The following is a 19,574-nucleotide window of genomic DNA, read 5'->3' as shown; positions in this document are numbered from 1 at the left end:
TTATCTTATAAAATAAATGAATCGAAACATTCATAATTTGAGATTTGATAAATTAGAGATGATACCTGGCCCTACATGCTAGCTTTTACCCTCCAAGTCTTGAGAAAGTTGTAGTAATACCAGTGCTAGGGGGAGTCCTAATGAGTGGGTGGGGTAAGTGGCCTTCCAAATTGGGGAAAAAATGGGATAAAATTTGAAATAAAATTATTTAAAAAAGAAAGAAAAAAGACATACCTTGTGGTTGAACCAGATGCAGTGTAAAACCTTGGTAATGATGGAGCAGAAGGTTTCATTAGTATGGATTTTGGCATGGGCGGTGGTGGAGGAAGAGGCAGGGGTTGAACTTGAATCTTAGGTTCCTCCACTTTCTCTTTCTCAATTACTGATGCCTGAGCAGGAGGTGGAGCTTTGGCAATGGGTGGAGCCCAAGCAGGAGGCGGTGCCTGAGCAGGGGGTGGAGCCTGAGGAGGAGGTGGAGCTTGGGTTGGGACCAGGGCCTGGGCAGAAGGTAAAGCCTTAGCAGGAGGTGGAGCCCAGGTAAGGGTTGTTACCTGTGCATGGGGTGGAGCCTGAGCTAGAGGCGGAGCCTGGGCAGGAGGCGGAGCAACAGTAGGTACAGGTGCAGGTCGGTACGCAGCTGTACGTGGATCCCGTCTTGTGATGGACACGAGAGAGACCTCAGGGATCACCATTGGAGAAAACTCTGAGGGGGTCATCTCCATGCTGGTGTCCTCCGCAGTCGGCGAAGCTGGAGACTCCATAACTGAGTCGGATTCTTCAGGTTTTTTATCAAACATCTGAATAACAAACTGTGGTTTCTCCTCCTGCACCTCTTTCGGCTCTTTTAGCTCTTCTTTTTTCAACGTCTTAGCATCAGGATCCTCATCAGCAGAAATCTGACCTGTGGTACATTAAATTAAGGTTTCAAAACAGTTTCAGAACTCACAGACAATCAGGAAGAGGTCAAATTAGTAGGAATTAGGGCTGCATTGCATTGCAAAAGTTATTTTTTCGACTATTTATCGCGATATTAAACAATGCAGGGCCCATGACGTAACCAGCCCCGCCCCCACCCACGTGCTGTCTCGTGTCCAGACCAATCAAAAGCTGAGTCAGCAGCGCCGAGCTCTTAAATTCTGAGAAAAACAGCAAAACAACAGTAATCTGCCCTTTAATCAGGCACTTAAATGGCTTTTTAAAAGGTAAATAAGAGCTTTTTTCTGTTTTTCTGGGATTAAAAGCGTGAATTCAGCTGTAACTGGAAATATCTGCACTGCAAAACTGTGCTGGACTGAGATGCACAGCTTTCAACACGTGCTCATGTTTACCTCATGTTCTCAGGCAGCAGCAGCCTGTCACTCACACAGACACAGACACAGAGACAGCGCTGTGTATCTACTTCTTGTGTCAAAACATTACAACATGACATGTTTAATTTAATTGCCTTAAGTGACATCGCAGTCCAGGGATGTGACTATTGCGCATGCACATCACGATGATGATGATGATGCTTAAACGATATATCGTACAGCCCTAGTAGAAATGCTTTATATTTTCTCATGTTTCAAGGCATAAAATGAACAGTGGAGCTTCTTACCAGTACATATCCTGCATTTAAGGTCGAACAGATGGGCTTTATGCTCTGACGTTGTATCTTTTAGCATGCTGCTGATGATGTCCGATACAGCAGTGCTGACCTTCCTGGGTTGTGAGGGTCTCGCCTGAGATGTGGAGGCTTTTTCTTCCTTAATGAGATAAAGAAATAAAAATATATTTTATTTCTGAGTCTTTATAAAGGCACAACTCTAGGGATGCACAATAATATCAGAATTATATCAGTATCAAACGATAATTGCCTTTTTTAGATAAGCAGACATTGGAAGATACAACCAATATTTTAAACGGATACCTGCGGATGTATTTTTTGTATGCCGAAAAAAAGGAGCAAGCAACGCTGGCCGCAAAAATATAAAATACATTGAAAAACATGTTCATGAAGTTCTTTACACAAAATCGCTCTCACTTAGAGATAGAGATCTCACCAGCTCTATTCTTCCCAGTTTCAATTCGCTTTAAAATGAGACGTTTAAGGGCTCTGTCACTTTTATGCAAATAAGCTGTTGCTGGCAATGCCCCATGTTTAGGCAGAGTGTTAACTGCATGTTAGTGTTAGCTTGAGCAAAATGAGAAAACAAGAACACAATAGTTTATGCTTGACTGCGATAGAAGTAATTACAGATAGGTATAGATTCCTCACTCAGGTGAAGTCTGCTGGCTAATCCTGCTGTGTACTGTCTGATGTTCTCAACCAAAATGACAGAAATTGTGTTTCTTCGATTGATATAGTGGGTGCAGCTCTGGTGGAAGTTCACAGATGAGGAATGGAGTCATTGTGGTTCAGGTTTTCTTATTGTGACGTCATAATAAGGGAGGAGCATCCAAGCGGCTCATAGAAGTAAGTGATTCCTGATACAAAACTCTTTCAGCTGATTCAAAATATTGGATAAATTTTTTTTTGAGCTTGGAGTGTTTATAGGAGCAGTTGAGACCCAAAGTGAAAATACAAAAGCACAAAAAAGTGAGATTTTGCATAATTTTTACCCTTTAAGATAATATTTTATTTAGTTAAACCGGAGTGTGTAGTCTCTCTGTAAGTTATAAATGCCTATATAGCAGCATTGGCAGATAAATACATATTTAATATTGGATATCTGCGTATCAGTGCATCCCTACGCAACACAATACACAGCACTTGTCCAAATAATTTTCAAATGAAAAATTATGAAGAAAGAATTAAGTGAAAACTTACTAATGAAGACGCAGTGCTCTCTGATTTTACCACATTTTCCTCAGATACAGAAAGAGGCTCCTCCATATTTACACAGACAGGGGGCGGGTCTTCCTTCAGGGGAGTGGCAGCAATATTCTGTCAAATACAAAAATAATTATTCAGCTTATAAAAATGATCTGCTCTTATATAATAAAGCAGGAAGGAATATAATAAGAAACATGGACAATGTTCAACACTATTATACAGTATACCCCCCAAAACGATATTATATAATATTTAATATAAGTTTGCATTAATGAAAATTAAAGAGCACTAGGGTGGGCGATATGACCCTAAAATAATGTCACAGAATTTCACAGTATTTTTGCGATAACGATACTCTTAGCGATATGACAAAACCCTGAATTAAAAATAATATTTTACGATTACATTACTGCAACAAAATGAAAATAATTATTGCATTTTAATACAAGAATTTTATCAGATTTGTAATAGAAGTCAATGATCCAGAATGTCATGATAATAATAATAATGCACTCCAAATATCTCCATATATCCAAGATTAAAGTAAATTAAACGAAACTGGACAGATATAATCTGTCTCTAGTAAATATATAATGGGAAATGAGAACAGTGTGAATTCTTATTTTGCCAAAAACAGTAGAAAAGTAGAACCCTGATGTGATTATTAGGGGTGGGTGATATGACACCATATTTCAGGGTATAATGTCGTTCACCATATTCAAAAATGTTGCAGATATTATTGCGTACGATACGACATGGCACAATATTCATTATGGAGAAGCAGAGACAACGGAGTTTGTTCATAACCAGGGTAATTATCTGGGTAATTATATCAGGTTAAACTGCAACTGAACAGCAGTTTAGCTCAAATAAAAGGAGGATATTTAATAGTTGGGTCGGATCGAGACCGGATAACCGAATAACGTGACATAAAGTTATCCAAGTTATCCAAAAAACAGTGTGTAAGACTGGTGGAGGAGAACAAGATGCATGAAAACTGTGATTAAAAACCAGGGTTATTCCACCAAATATTGATTATTTCTGAACTCTTAAAACTTTATGAATATGAACTTTTTTTCTCTGCATTATTTGAGGTCTGAAAGCTCTGCATCTTTTTTATTATTTCAGCTCATTTCTCATTTTCTGTAAATAAATGCTCTAAATTACAATATTTTTATTTGGAATTTGGGAGAAATGTTGTCTGTAGTTTATAGAATAAAACAACAATGTTCATTTTACTCAACCTAAACCTATAAATAGCAAAATCAGAGAAATTGATTCTCTTAATTTTTTCTAGAGCTGTATATCTTGTTTTGATTGCAATTCCTGATTGCAATAAAAAGCATCAAAAATTAAATGTATAATTATGCAAGGTAAAAAAAAAAATCAAGGTAAAGTTGAGCAGAGTTTCATTTTGCAAACTCTAAACGATGCAAAGCATAAGATTCCCAAAATGTATGATTAAAAGGCAGGCATCTGTATCTGTACCTCAACCCCTTGAAGCTCCTGCTGATTCAGCCGGGTTAGTTTAAATGGAGTGATGTAGCCCTTCATCACCTGGTAGAAAAGACCCTGAAAACACACAAATATTACTGTGTTATTTTTCTGTGAGGTATAAATTCATTCTGTGATTTCAGATGCAGTAATTACCAATTAAAGCAAACAATATACTTTAAAATAAAGGTTTTAAAGCGCTTTGTTAAAGGTGACCAGGGTGTGAGGATTAGTAGGCTGGTTAAAGTCTGTATTCAGCTAAACATTGCAGTGAAAGAAAAAGCTATGCTTCTTAAATATGGTAATTTTAGAGAAGAAAAGAGATTATCAAAGAGACACTAAACCCTAAACTATACGTTTTCCTTACTGACGTCCAATCATCTGCATCTCACCACCATCAGAGGAACATTGCTGCTGCTGCTGCAGGTCAGCCAATCAGCTCTCCCTCCTGCTCTGCCTCTAAACCCATACATCACCCCCAGTGCCCCTCCCATTTTTAGTTTATTACTATTATTATTAATATAATTATTATTATCATTATTATTATTATAGGTTTAGTTACCCTTTAACTTTTAATAGAAGTCAATGGCATTTTTAAGCATTTCTATTGGTCCATACACTTTTAACAAAGTGTGAAAAACAGGGTTTTAATTGGTTAAAACATGTATGAATCCTGTTCTTCACACTTTGTTTTCCATGACTTTTCCATGACTTTTTAGTTGATTTTCCCAAAAATCAACTAAAACAATAATTGATAGATAGATAGATAGATAGATAGATAGATCTTCCATGACTTTTCAAGGTGAATGCAGACATGGCGATAAATTATAATATATTATGAATAGTATAAAACCGTGTTATTAGTATTGCTTTTACAGATTTTTAGTAAACCCACCTTGTTTCTGGGGTCTTTCAAGCTCAATAGCAGCGTTCTGTACTTATTTTTGTACTTGTTGTCCGTAGTGTAGTACATATTAAACATCTCTCGCTCGATGTTCACAGCCAGCCTCCCAACGTCACTCTCAGACATCTCCAGATCATCACTTTCAGACACCCTGATAATAAAAACATCATACTGATTAAACAAACAAAGTGCCAAAAATATGGTCCAGTCTGTAATTATAGAACTACAAAGTATCCTATATGATAAGTGGGGCTGAGTGGAGCTGAGTGAGTTATAATGTTATCATTGATCGATATACAGAGGTTGGACAGTGAAACTGAAACACCTGGTTTTAGAGCACAATAATTGATTGTGGTGACGGACAGTTCTGGTGAAAACAGGAGAGTTGAGGTGCACATTGAATTCTGCGTGATTTGATCAGCCGTGGTTTTATGTTTTTTGGATACAATCCGGGTTAGCACCCGAACATCCCTTTCAGACAGCTTCCTCTTACAGCATCCACAGTTAATCCTGTTGGATGTGGTTGGTCCTTCTTGGTGGTATGCTGATATTACCCTGGATACCGTGGCTCTTGATGCATCACAAAGACTTGCTGTCTTGGTCACAGATGCTCCAGCAAGACGTGCACCAACAATTTGTCCTCCCATAATGTTATAGTGTGCATTGTGATATTTAGAGCAGAACTGTGCTCTTACCCTGCTAATTGAACCTTCACACTCTTACAGGTGCAATGTGCAATTAATGAAGATTGACCACCAGGCTGCTCCAATTTAGACATGAAACCTCCCACACTAAAATGACGACAGGTGTTTCAGTTTCATTGTCCAACCCCTGTATATTGATAAAACTAACTTCATTTAACCTTTTTGATAAGGCCTCAGTGAGGGAGCGTCTGATGTTCTGCCTCATCTGCATGTTAGGATGAGCCTGAAGAGGTCTGGAAGGAGCAACCGGCGCTGGAGTAACAGGCAGAACTCGTATCTCCGGTGCCGGACCGGAGGACGGTGTTTGGACCTGAGGTTCGATCGTAGGTTTATTATTCTGGCTCGGCTTCTCTGAAACGGTGACGGTGCTCTTCTTGCTTTGTGAAGGTTCTGGCTGAAGCGGTCTGATCCCAGCCAGGCGTGGAGAGCCGGGCATGGTTTTCTTGGCCCGACTGGGAAGTGGATTACAGACTGGTTTCCTGAGCGGTGGATCTGGAGAAGATGCTTTTTCATCAGCTTTTTCCGTCTTCTCTTCTTTCTCAGGAACGTCTGATGAAGCTGGTGGACTTGGAGGCTCAACCTGAGGAGCATCTTCCTTTGTCTCTGCTTTATTTTCCACATGTTCCGTTACATCTTTAACCGTAGCTAAAACAAAGCAAACAGGACTGTGTAAACACTCTGATTCTCATGTTGGTATTACCCATATAATGAACCATATTACCTATTTTCATTACCATAATTAACTGGGAAGAGTAATAGGTTAATACATAGTAATAATCCACACTGTAAGCCTAGATAAGTTGAATTTACATTCAACTTAAGTTGAAGTTGCCTTTAAAAAAGTTAAGTAATGGGTAATCAAAACTTAAGTTAGCATAACTGAGAACATGAAGTTATTACAACTAAAGTTGATTTATTTTTTGTTATACTATTTATTTTTGTTATACTGTAAGACCAAATAAGTTGAGTTTACTCAATTTTTTTAAGTAATGGAGAGTGAAAACTTGAGTTAGCATAAATTAAAACATCAAGTTATTACAACTAAAGGGGAAGTTGATTTATTTGTAAGGTAGCCAAGAGGGGGAATAACTACACACTGATGGTGAGTGTTAGTCAGAAACTGTTGGACACGCCCAGTATGCAAATAGATTGTGACAGAAGTCACAATCTAACAACAGACTAAACTCAGTTATTATAAATTAGTTTAACTCAAAGATCTCAGTTTGAATAGTACAGTATATGTGCCCACAAATGTTCAACTAACTCAAAATAGTTGAGTTTTGTTTAGAAATATCCAATTTTTTGTAAAACAGACTTAAACCATTTGAGTTCAAACAACGTATGGGTTTACAGTGCATAGAAAACTTCTCAAAAGTCTCAAAAGTCTTAAAAGTCTCAAGCTCTGCAAAAGTCTCATAGAGCCACTAAACCCTAAAATATATACATTTTTTTCCATTAATACCTAAAATATGTTCCTTTTAAGCAACGTTTTTTTTTAGAAACATGTCCTAACTCTTAAAAAAGAAAACGCTTTCATTGTGGTAGTTTCTGCCTCTGCAGTGCCCTCTCAGGTTAAACTGTGCAATAGGCGAGGATGATGTTTCTGTGTACTTTAGTACACTTTGGCTCACAATATGCAAATCAGTCGATCAATAATACCGCCCCCATGCTGACGTCCATTCATCAGCATCTCACCGCTATCAGAGGCACACTGCTGCTGCTGCTGCAGCTCAGCCAATCAGCTCTCTCCCTCTTGCCCTACCTCTAAACCCATACATCACCCAGTGCCCCTCCCAAACTACCCCTCCCATTTTTTTATCTTCATAGTCTGTAACGTCTTATAGTCCTAAATGTCTCGAACATCTTGGCAGTATCAAAGATCTTATCAGTTTCGAAAGTCTCAAAGGCTTGGTGACTGCTTTTTAGTCCATGTTCACTGAAAACAGTAGGTTGTACAGTGTCAAAAAACACAAACCAACACTTTCAGAAGACTTTATCTATCTATCTATCTATCTATCTACACTACTACTAACTTTATGTTTATTTGGGTTTAGTATTCTAATGTTACATAGAGTTAATTACAGGTAGACTCTCACCGACCACTGAATTTATGTTTATATGAGTTTATTCTATTGGTGTGGATCCTGGAGAGAATGCTAATGGTTGTTCTTAATATTTGGGTAATGTATAGGTGCATAGGTTGTTTTCTTTTTCTTTGAATGTTTTTAAAATGATTTCCTTTTAAGCACGTTTGGAAAATGAACCTTCGTTTGCAGAGGAATTATAAAAAAAAAAGAATTCCCCAGTAAAAAGCCTGCGGGACTGTTGGAAAATGTACGTTGAGGAAAAAGGCAACCACTGCAGGAAGTGTGTGAGCAGCGGAGATGTACAGGGGGGAAACAAATCCTTTCAAACAATTTGATTTTACCATTTGGCTTGTTGGGATCCATTGCTGACCTTTTTTTTTTTTTTTAATGTGTGTTAAAAACCTTTTTATAGAGACTCCTCAAAAGTCTCAAAATCTGAAAGTCTCAAAAGTCTTTAATGTCTCAACATATCAGCATATCTTAACAGCTCCAAATCATTGAAGTCTTGTAAGTCTCCAAAGTCTTAATATCTTTAAAGTCAGGAATGTCTTGTACATATCGGCAGTCTTAAAAGTCAACAAGTCCTTTTTTCCTTGTTTTGATTTTTACATTTGGTCTGTTGTGTCCATTGTCAAGCTTTTTAATATGTATATTTTTAAAAACTGCATATTTTGCTGTATCTTTGACAGTGCATAAATTCCAAGTAGTACAAAGCTTTGGCTTGCATGCCATTTTCAACCATACTATGGAGGAATTAATATATGTAGACACTCTGTTCCTACATAACTGGCTTTTTTCCTCTCATGGTGATGCACACTGTATGTATGGGGCATCCTATCCAGTCCAATCAACTACTAACAAATAATGACAAAATAAACAAATATGAACCTATGCTCTAAAGTCAAGCATGGGCTTTATAGAGGGATATAAAGCCTCCAGTATTGAAACTCTGTGGAGAAAGAACTGTGTTCCCTAGAATGATTGAGCTTATGATGTGTTGATTATAACACAAACATTATGACCTTAATAATCTTCATTTTGCTTGAATGCAATCAAATCCACACAGCAATGCTCCAAAATCTAGTAGAAAGTCTTCTCTGGGGATCTCTGAAGCGTTCCCACTATGTTCAGAATCCCGGACATGCAGCATGTCATCAGCTGTCGGAGCCCCGAGAGAGCACAGTTGTCCTTGCTCTCTCTGGGTGGATACAGTAGATGGCGCTCTCTCTTTCCCCTCATCACTCCTAGGGTGATGTGGATCAGCACAAGGCTGCGTCTGTGAGCTGATGTATCAGAACCGAGTTGCTGAGCTTTCCTCCGAGCGTTAGCACTGTGATGCTACTCAGCAATGCTACAGCATCAGCACCAGTTCAAAAAGAGGCGGAGTCTGACTTCACATGTATCGGAGGAGGCGTGTGCTGGTCTTCCCAGGTGTAGTATTCCTTGTATGCAGTGGTCAGTACCTATCAAAAGCAGTACTCCAAGGAAGGAGAACCGAACAACTGGGTGACAGTGCCCCAAAAACTTGGTGTTTATGAAGGCCCCACCCATCAATTTAGAGAACTTACTAAAGTATCTGCAGTAATGTTAATCTTGGTACAGACACCACAGAACACTTTCAGCGGTATTGTGGATTTAATGTTATAACTAACAAATAATGATGCCTCAAAAGTTTGGAGACACCTTAAATTCAGTGTTTTATATTATTTTTATATTATTCTGGATTTTCTCAGTCAGTTTTATGAGGTAGAGTCACCTGGAATTCAGGCTTTCAGTTAACAGCTGTGCTGAACTCATCAAGAGTTAATTACTTGAATTTCTTGTCTCTTAATAAAGTGTTTGAGAGCATCAGCTAAAGTAAAGTAGTGAAGAGGTAGAGTTACAGGTATACAGTGAATAGTGAATATTTGAGTAATGTTCTAATCCAGGTTATGAGAAGCAACAACTACTCAACTAAATAAAGAAAAACATCCCAAAAGAAGAATTACAAGAGCTTTGAAAGTATCCCTCAAGTGGAGTCACTGCAAAGACCGTCAAAAATGTTATGATGATGAAACTGGCACTCATTAGAACTGCCCCAAAAAAGAAAGAGTACAAGTTTCATCAGTTCATCAGAGTTACCAGCCTCAGAAACCACAAATGCTTCACAGAGTATTTTGGTTTGTTTAACACTGTTTTTAAGTTACTACATGATTCCTTATGTGTTCCTTCAGATTCTGAATCACTTCACTGTTCATTTACTATGTTAATTAATTCAAAAATTACTTTTGGTACTTTACATATTTTCAACTATTGATTTCATAATATACATGTTAAAAAAATTACAATGACCGGCTGCCACAATACAGGGTTATAGTTCATTTCTTTTCCATTAGACTGAAGTGTGCACAAAATGACACTAGAGGGCAGCAATGCCTCATCTATATATAAAATGCAAATACAAGGTTCTTGCATGACTGGGGCCATTGTGCTTTTTCCTGTTGTAGGTTCTTCTACAGGCTTGTGTAATGACTGAGGGTAAATACTCTCAATTCTGACCAAACTATAGACATCACATTGACATGTCAAGTCATGAAAAAGAAGTATATGATGCAAGGTTCACACTACATGATTTTAGCCCAGTTTTTCAGTGAAATACTGAAAGATGCACGCCGAGCCGTCGCAGACGCCCAGCAAATATTTGTCATGCTAGATATCTGACCAAGCACAGCGACTGGGAGTCAGGAGCAGCGACAATACAGCCAATGGGATCATGCAAAAAGAGAGAAAGAAAGAACCATGGATGCAAAAACAAATCTCCTGCATTACCAGAGCTGTTTATAAAGAGTTTGACCACTTTCTGCCTTCCTTGTTATAGCAGTAAATCACTGTTAAACTCTAGAGGAAGCCCACAAGTGAGTCCTCTATGAACGGGGATGAATGAAGTTACAAGCTAAAAACTTTAAATTAAAAAAAAATAATAATGTAGTACTTGTTCTGAGTATTACTTTAATTTTAGAAATTAGAATAATGTATTTTACTAAAAAAAGCAAAGAAAGCATGCCTGTATATTTCAGTTTATCTACAGAAAACACTTCAATGTTTTACACTTCAATGACGTTGCATCACTGCTACTGTGAGCTGATTGGTTGGCGAGCTGATTCTAGGGATACAGGTAGACCACGTCTACAGTGCTGAAACATTTGATTAAGTCCTGTGTTGAGGACATAAGTGCATATTTCGGTATGAAGCTCAGTTGCTTCATATGAACTTGGTCATGTTGGACTCACTTTAAGTGCATATTCTCCTCTATAGAGATTCTCTGCATGGCATCACTAGTTTGTGTGTTTAGTTCTGGTGTGTTCTCGTGATAAATGTGTTTCTGGAGAGCAGCTTGGTGAGTCATGTGATTTCTCACAGCGAGAAAATTGTATGATTCGTCACCCTGTTCACCGATCAGTCATGTAGTGTGAAAGGACTTGTGATTATAGCACAAGTCGTGTAGTGTGAACAGCACAATTACTGACAACTCAAAAAGTCGTATGGCTTGAACCTGGCATTAGTTGATCATAAACTGCCACCTCAGGGGATGGTCTGGAAAAAGGCCACACCTCTATATGTTTTGAGGAGTTATCTTGTGAGTGAGGTTGTTTGAACACTGGAAAATATGCTCATGGTGAGTCAGTGTAAATTATGGTCGTGATCTCCGATAGTGGGTGCAGATGGATGGGATGTTCCATTTCTGACGTTGTACAGCGGGTATGCAAGATTCCTCCATCCAGAGTGTAACGTGTACCGGAAATACACCATAGAAGCTAATATCCCCACCCACAGTGAACAGTGTAGTGCAGGGGTATTTAATTAGAATTCAGTACAGTCCAGTTGGAGACAATTTTGTCAGTCCAAGGTCCGAATCGTCGCCATTCTTAACTTATGATTCAGTGCTATATCCTGTATACTATATACATGTGACCAATGAGGTATGTTTGAAATATGATGAAAAAAAATCTAATAATAATAAAATGCCTCTCTGGTCAGATTTTGTGTAAGTTACATTCCTCCACCTGTCTCTCTCTCTCTCGCTCGCTGCCCATTCTCATTTTTCCTCCAGTTCTCGGGCTCCCTATCTCTTTATAAAGGCAGGTTTCCCTGCCGTGTCCCAATTCACTAGCTGGGGCAGCGGTCTGCACAGATCTGATTGGCAGAGTAGAGCATTTGGTGATCTTACAGCACACGTGATTGGTCTGTAAGTTTACTGCGCCGCAAAGCACGTAAACCATAAAGACAATAAATGTTCCGCCGCTTTAAATGAACAGTCAGAATTATCGGTTTGGGTCCGGACCCGGACCGCGGTCCCCCTATTAGTGACCCCTGGTGTAGTGCAATGATTGTGAGTGCCAGCTTCTGGCTAAAACTGTCCATGCAAACAGGCCAAAATCTTATCCATGGGACATTGCAAAAGACGAGGAACATGATACCTTTGGCATGACAACATATACTGAATAGATACTCTGGTTTAAAATACTTCTGTAGAAGTTGAAATATCAACTTAAGCTTTTTACTCTTTAAGTAAAAGTACTGGTTTCAAAACTACTTAAAGTATTTAAGTAAAAAAGTAATGTTTGGGAAAAATAAAGCCATTAAGAAAAAAAGTCCTATAGTGCACTACTATAGAGGCTATTTTTTAAAATGCAAGTAGAACAAAGTTTAGATAATTTTATGAAAATGTAAACACAATTAATCCAGTAAAGTAAAGATAACCAACAATTCTACTTAAGTAATGTAACAAAGTATTTGTACTTCATTACTTTTTTGGTTTTACCACTTGACGGTTTAGAGACCTGGAGAAAGCAACTTTATCCCCATTCTCACAGCTCTAATCAGAAGTGTGAGTGTGTTAACTGCCATGAATGGATTAAATATGGAGGGTGAATTCAGTCACACATCAGTGAAGGGTTCTCAATATTAACATGTTTTTGGATTTAATTTTTTTTTTCTTCTGGGAACCAGATTTCCCAAACTGTGGATGTGTGTAGGAGATTGGTCACACTGGCCGAGGTGTAAGCAAGCAGGCTAAGAGCAGCAGATTTAGCTTTTAAAGACAAAAAAAAACAAGCTTTAAACCACAAATGTGTGTGGATCAGCTCATAGAGCGCTGTCAGGTATTTGCATATGCAAAGGCAGGCATGCTTCTTCCAATGAAGACCCTTGATCTTCTTCCAGAATGTAGAACCCGTCCTCCTTCCCTCGTTCGGAAAGTTTCAGGTCAAAAAAGAAATCGCTAAAATGTAGATTTCCAGGATCTTCCTGATGTCTAGTAGCAAATGAAGTGTGTTGGAGTGGAAGGTCAAGACATCCAGGTGTGAAAAGCCACAATGCTGCAACTTTACTGCCCAGAACACTTTCTGCTGAGGATTGCTGCTTGATTTTCAGGACAAATGCATTTCTAAACATATTTTCCTATGATGGAATTGGGTATCATGCACTTTGTTGGCTTTTATGAGAAGAAGGCCATGCACTTTGTAGCTGCTCCATTTATGGTCCAACAGAACTTTCGCATTCACTATCAGAATTCATTTCTTGTGTTTGTGTAGTTGTCTGTGTAGTGATTTGTGTAAACAACAGTGTTGTTTGGAATTGTAATCAATTCAGAAAAAAGGTGGCACAACTGCTTTTACAAAAAAAAGGGCAATGAATCAAACTGCTATAACTTCTGTTGGAAATTAGCTTATTTGATATATCTAGTGCTTTAATATACTCAGACAAACCAAGTCTCCCTGAAGCTGTGGGAGTCTCCCGCATTTCGGTAGTGGCTCCCTGATGCCCGCGAGTCACATATAATCTCCCGGAATTCAGAACGAGCGCCCCAAACGCGCACACAGGCCACAGACTTGTATTCTCTAATCGCGTGTGGGAAGGAGAGAGAGAAAACAGAGAGGGTTCTGATTGGCCTGTTCTCTGCAAAGAGTCTGTGAGACAGCCAATCAGTTTTTAGTGTGGGCGGGCAGTGTTTTTTTCCCCCTCCCGGACGGGATTTGTTCAGTGAGTGAGAGAAAGCAGATCATGGCGGAGGCAATATTAATAATTATTGTAATATGATATGAAACGTTTTTGATGTTGTGCAATTTTTTGTGACATTGTAACTGTCAATTTTTGTCAAATAAAGGCCTTTTTTCCAAAAAAAAATAAAAAAAGGAAAGCAGAGGCCGGGCCTTCCAAAAAGAAAAAAGATAACTCATTTCACCTCTGAATAATCTAAATTTAATTAAAAAAAAAAAATAATAATAATAATAATAAAATTTATTAAAATAAAAGTAAAGTTTCGTTATCCTTTGGTGTGTGTGCAAGTAAATTTTGTTTTGTTTTTTTTGGCCAGGGGGGTAACCTCCCTGAAATCAACTTTTGCAACTTGGGATGTCTGATATACTGTATAGTTAATTAATAGCACTAAACAAAGTACGGGGGACAGAAACAGAAGGACAGAAGTGTGAATGGTATTGGGCTTGGGGCCACACAGTTTACACTCATCTCGGCCTGTGTCTCCAAAAGTGCCAAAACAAAACAACTTACATATTTCTGTGCTAGATAGCACCAAATTTTACATTTAAAGGGCAATATTCTGGACCCTGGAATGGAATGGTTGAGCTGTATCTATCATTTTGAAGCTAGAATCAGGAGCCATCCCCGCAGCACAAAGTGATTTATCGGGGCATATTTGGCCGTTGTAAAGAGTGCTGGGCAAAAAGCGCATAATTACTGGATCTCAGAAAGCTGCAGGAGAGCGGTGGTGAGCTATTCAACAAAGGTTAATACTTTTTAACTTTTTAATCATGTTTTACTACAACAAAAGTCAATTTTACACCAGAGCTCTCCTTTAAAATGCGCCTTATAATCCAGTGTGCTTCATGTATAAAAATAAACCAGAAAATAGACTTTCATTGATAGTGCGCCTTATAGTCTGTTGCGCCTTATAGTCTGTAAAATACGGGACTTTAAAGGTCAGGAGGCATATGAAAAAGACCAGGCAATGATTTAACTCCTAATGACACAACTGGAATCTACAATACATAGTATTTCCAAAACCTCTGAACACAACTTACAAGTTCAGCCATGCAGCCACATTCATCTTAGCCACACAACATAAAAATTGACAAACCAAAAAAGCTCAGAGACTGTGGAAAAGGCATTTGCAATAGTATAACTGCCAGACTAAAGATGCTCTCATTTCAGAAAGCTCTCATTTCAGAACATTATGTATCACGCCATAAACTGTCCGTTACAAACAATTTGCAAAGTGGAAGGCGCAACATGAGAGGGGTCATACATTTACCCACAAAATAGGCAGATCCTTGCAATGAGCGCATCTTCTATAATAACATCTATTCCAAGGTCAGTGTTACAGGTGCACCTAAAAAAATTAGAATATAATTGAACAGTAACTTGTGAAACTCAATTTATATAGAGATGTATTGCACACACAGTGATCTATTTAATAGTTTATTCCTTTTATTGTTGATGATAATGACTTATAGCCAATGAAAACCCAAAAATCAGTGCATCAGAAAATTAGAATATTATATAAGAACAACTGGTACTTCCTCCAGACTCTGTGTTGGTCCATCGTGTCCAACTTTTATGGACATGCAGATTTCTTTTTTCCAGCAGGACTTGGCACACCGCGAAAAGTAGCAATTGGTCTTATATAATAAGATTTTTTCTGAGACACTGATTTTTAGGTTTTCATTGGCTGTAAACCATAATCATAAAAATAAACGCTCAAAATAGATCACTTTGTGTGTAATACACCTATATATGAGTTTCATATTGGCAACTGAATAACTTTTCAATGATATTAAATTTTTTTGAGATGCACCTGTATTCATCAACACTCCTCAACATCATCAAGAACAAGACAATCCAAATACAACAATGTACATCAATGACGTATGTCTTCCACCTTCTACCATCTTTCTCAGTAACTAGCGTTTTCAACAGTCAAAGCTAACCAATCACAGTATGGTACTTGCACTACAGGCTGTGCAAAAATAAACGCATTTCTATAATTTTATCACGAAACCTTTTCTCACAACATTTATATAAGCTAATATTGTGGTACTAAAGTATATTGTTTTATCTGTATAGAAGTATGAACAAAAAACACACTAAATCTAAGAAGAGAAAAATAAAAAAATAAAAGCTAGTTTTTAAAAAATCCAATTAAGTTTAAAGCAACCAGGGATGCAATGAAAGTGAGTGTGTGGCTGTCAGTCACTGGAACTCTTGATAGCTCCTGTGATGCTAAAGAAGATGAAACTGAAACTTCAAGTGAAGCGCTTGAAGCTCTTTAGCGCTTGAGCGTCAGTTTAGGAGCGTGAACTGTTCAAACGAATATCAGACAGAGTTCACATTGAAAAACTAGATATGCAGAAAAGAGCAAACTAGAGGGGAATTGAACCTATGCCCCTGTATGCACACGAGTTACAATGGTAATGTGAGTGTTAGTGTTTTTAGTAGATGTAATTGTAAAGGTTTGACAACAGGTCTACAGATGTTGACACATCCAGACCTGTGTGTAATACCAGCCCCCAAATCACCGAGTCACAGACCCAACAAACCTTCCCATTGTTCTAAAATGTTCTACCTCATTGTTCACAGCAAACTGCAGTATTGGGTTCACTGGTTCATTCAGTTTGGTAGCTCTTATTCTGACAGTGTACAAATCCGACTGCCAACATCAGGATGTTTGTGTGTGTTGGACAACGTTGAGTGCAGCTTTAAAAATAGAAAAAATATTGATTTCTTCTGGATGGTTCTTCACCACAGGGTTCTGAAGAAAAATCAAAATGCACCTCAGCCTGAGGCTCTGCTTGAAGTTCACCATTTTGAACACGGCTTCAAAACAAACTTCCTACCCACCCTCTGAGAATAAGAACGCCTTCAAGATGGAGGCAGAGGTTCTTCTGAGGGTTATATGAAGAATGTATTGTGTGGTGCAGGAGTGATTCTCAAAAAAAGCATCTCTGATCTCAATGCAAAGTATAGATGAAGTGAACTGGGTGTATTGTTGTGTAAGTAGAACCAAGACAATGTATATGTGAGACTCAAACTTCTATCTAAATTTGCAAAGTAAAAAAAGTTAATATTTGGTGTGTGTTTTATTACAAGGTACATTTAAAGGGGGCATATTTTGAAAAATATCAGGGAGTGGAAGAGCTTGTTATCAGGAATCATATGCTTATATGAGCTGTTTAGATGGTCTCTTATTGTGGCATCAACCTCCACCAAAGCCCTATTCAGTCAGCAGACTTCGTCTGAGGGAGGGATCTGTACCTACTGTCCATGACAAGTCAGCAGCTGAGGGAGATGTACTTTAAAGCAATGAGTTTTGTGTTTCTATCGCAGTTAAGCATGAACTAGTGTGTCTCTACAAACCATCACTTATTGGTGGAAACTTCACACTAGACCTCGAGCAGTTTGGACTGTGTGTCTCTCCACTCTTCCTCCAGACTTTGCTCCCTTGATTTACTTTAAATGAAATGTAAAATGTACTGATGATCAGTGATGGTTTGGAGAGTCATGTCTGTCATCTGCTGGTGTTGATCCACTGTGTTTTATTATCAAGTCTAAAGTCAGTGCAGTTTTGTTTTCCCACAAAATCTTACAGCACTTCATATCTTACAGCTTCACTCTGCTACTGACCACTTTTATAGATCCAGATTTCATTTTCCAGCAGGATTTGGCACACTGCCCATTGTGGAGCGGAAACATTTATTTGTATTTCTTATCATTTTTTGTCCAGTTAAAGATAATCAGAAAGCTAAAATGGTATGTATATATGTGTGTATGTATGGAAGCTGCATTTAATGAGAATTGTACATCCATTTTACACATGGCCACCTCATGTGACTAGTGTGTGGATTGGAAACACCATTCCAAAGACAACGCATGAGAAAGCCCGGTACCCAACATTACTGTAAGAAAGTCAAAAATGTACAGCTTTTACTCAGTAAATAATAAATTATACATGTTTTGCTTTGTAAATTGGATGCAGTCCAGTATTCAGACCACACAGACTAACTGTACATGTGTGTTGGTGCTTTTGATTTAATTTCAAAAGCAAATAATGAATTCAAAGGAAGCACCTCAGTTTTACAACTGGTATTTTGTTTCCCAGTCCCTTACTGTGCATATTTATTGTGTATTTATCCTAACCAAAATTTCCTTTTTGAACTCTTAAAAAAGTTAATTATCAAACTTCTCATGACGTAACAACAGGTGTGATTTTATAACATTTAAAACAGCAGGCTTGGTATTCTTTTTGTGGCTTATTATTATAAACACTCCTGTTCTGTTCCGGGTCAAATTGACCTGTTTTAAAGTTTGAAGATCTAGGAAAATTAGTTAAAAGTATTTTTTCAGTATGAAACTTCTTCTGCTTGCCTTAATTAGTTTAATCAACAAATACTATGAAAATGGTTCATCTCACATATTTGCAAAAACTAAAACAAAATTGCAATGTTATGTTTCAATGTAATGTAAAACTACTGTTTTAAATGTTGGTCTTTCAAAAATAATAAAATAGTGAAACAAAAAAAAAGTTTGAGCATGTTTTTTTTTTTTTTATGTAAAACGAGTGAATTATCCTAATTGAACCATTAGCTGTTACAGGTAAGGAATACTATTGCATTAAATATTGATTATATTGATAATAATTAGCAATAAAGTTGGTAAAACTTTATTAAAAATAAAATATTCACACTACTTGTTAGGATTTTTTTCAGATATTTTTTGGATAATTAAACATGAAACGGGTCAATATGACCCAGGAACACCATTGTCTCTGGTTCTGACAAATGAACATAATAGGAGGGTTAAATACTTGGATAATTAGCTAATAATTAAGTTTTGGGGTTAAGAGAGTATGAGAAAGAGGGTATGAAAGCAGATAGTTTAGAACATGTATTTTTGTTCATATACTTCTAATGCTCTTTATTTTAAAAATCATGAATTGACATAAATACTCACCCATATTTGAGTACTTACCTGTTTGGTTTGCTTTGTTTTTTGGTGTTTTTTGTGTACAAAAGGTATTTAACTAGGCTACAGCTCAAGTACTGAGCAAACTACCTCAGCTAACCTTAGCTAAATTCTGAGCAGATGATTGGTGGATGTATATAACCATGTGAGAACAGTGTGGTGAACCTGAATACGATACGCTATGATGAACCCTGAGTGATACATACTGGATTTGTAAAATACTGATGGAGCGATTGCCGTAGACTCCTGCGCCCCCGTAGCTTTGGGCTCAGGGTCAGCGCACAGCGGAGCTGCGACGGGCTCCTCCATCGCTGAGCTCACCACAGCCTCCTTACTGCTGCCCTCCTCTTCCTTCACCGGCTTCTCCACCACTTTCCTCTTAAAGAGCTTTTCAAGAAACGTCCTCTTCTGGATCTGAAACCACACGTCACAACAGTCGCATTAATTACACGCTACAACATCAGGCTGCCATGTTTCTGAAAAGCCAATTCTCTGTCAAATACTAAAAAGTATACAAGGTATACTGAATAACTGAACAGACTAGGGTGGGGAAA

The 19,574-nt window shown here is 37.9% G+C and overlaps 2 protein-coding genes across 2 annotated transcripts in view; both read right to left on the bottom strand.

Moving 5' to 3' along the window:
• Window positions 1-19,574, bottom strand: part of LOC111191435 (suppressor of cytokine signaling 2) — a 202,678-nt gene that overhangs the window by 94,206 nt on the left and 88,898 nt on the right. The gene's annotated exons all lie outside the window — the stretch shown is intronic.
• Window positions 1-19,574, bottom strand: part of si:ch73-181d5.4 (death-inducer obliterator 1) — a 39,147-nt gene that overhangs the window by 8,963 nt on the left and 10,610 nt on the right. The window contains exons 6-12 of the mRNA XM_022666455.2: window positions 19,227-19,434; window positions 6,076-6,562; window positions 5,205-5,364; window positions 4,304-4,387; window positions 2,810-2,926; window positions 1,598-1,745; window positions 235-901 (exon numbers count right to left, since the gene is read on the bottom strand). Coding sequence (XP_022522176.2) covers window positions 235-901; window positions 1,598-1,745; window positions 2,810-2,926; window positions 4,304-4,387; window positions 5,205-5,364; window positions 6,076-6,562; window positions 19,227-19,434 — 1,871 coding nt within the window. The remainder of the gene's footprint in view (window positions 1-234; window positions 902-1,597; window positions 1,746-2,809; window positions 2,927-4,303; window positions 4,388-5,204; window positions 5,365-6,075; window positions 6,563-19,226; window positions 19,435-19,574) is intronic.

Source organism: Astyanax mexicanus, chromosome 13, assembly GCF_023375975.1.
Source record: "Astyanax mexicanus isolate ESR-SI-001 chromosome 13, AstMex3_surface, whole genome shotgun sequence".
Taxonomy (NCBI): Eukaryota; Metazoa; Chordata; class Actinopteri; order Characiformes; family Acestrorhamphidae; genus Astyanax; species Astyanax mexicanus.
This window is presented reverse-complemented; position numbering and strand designations above follow the sequence as displayed.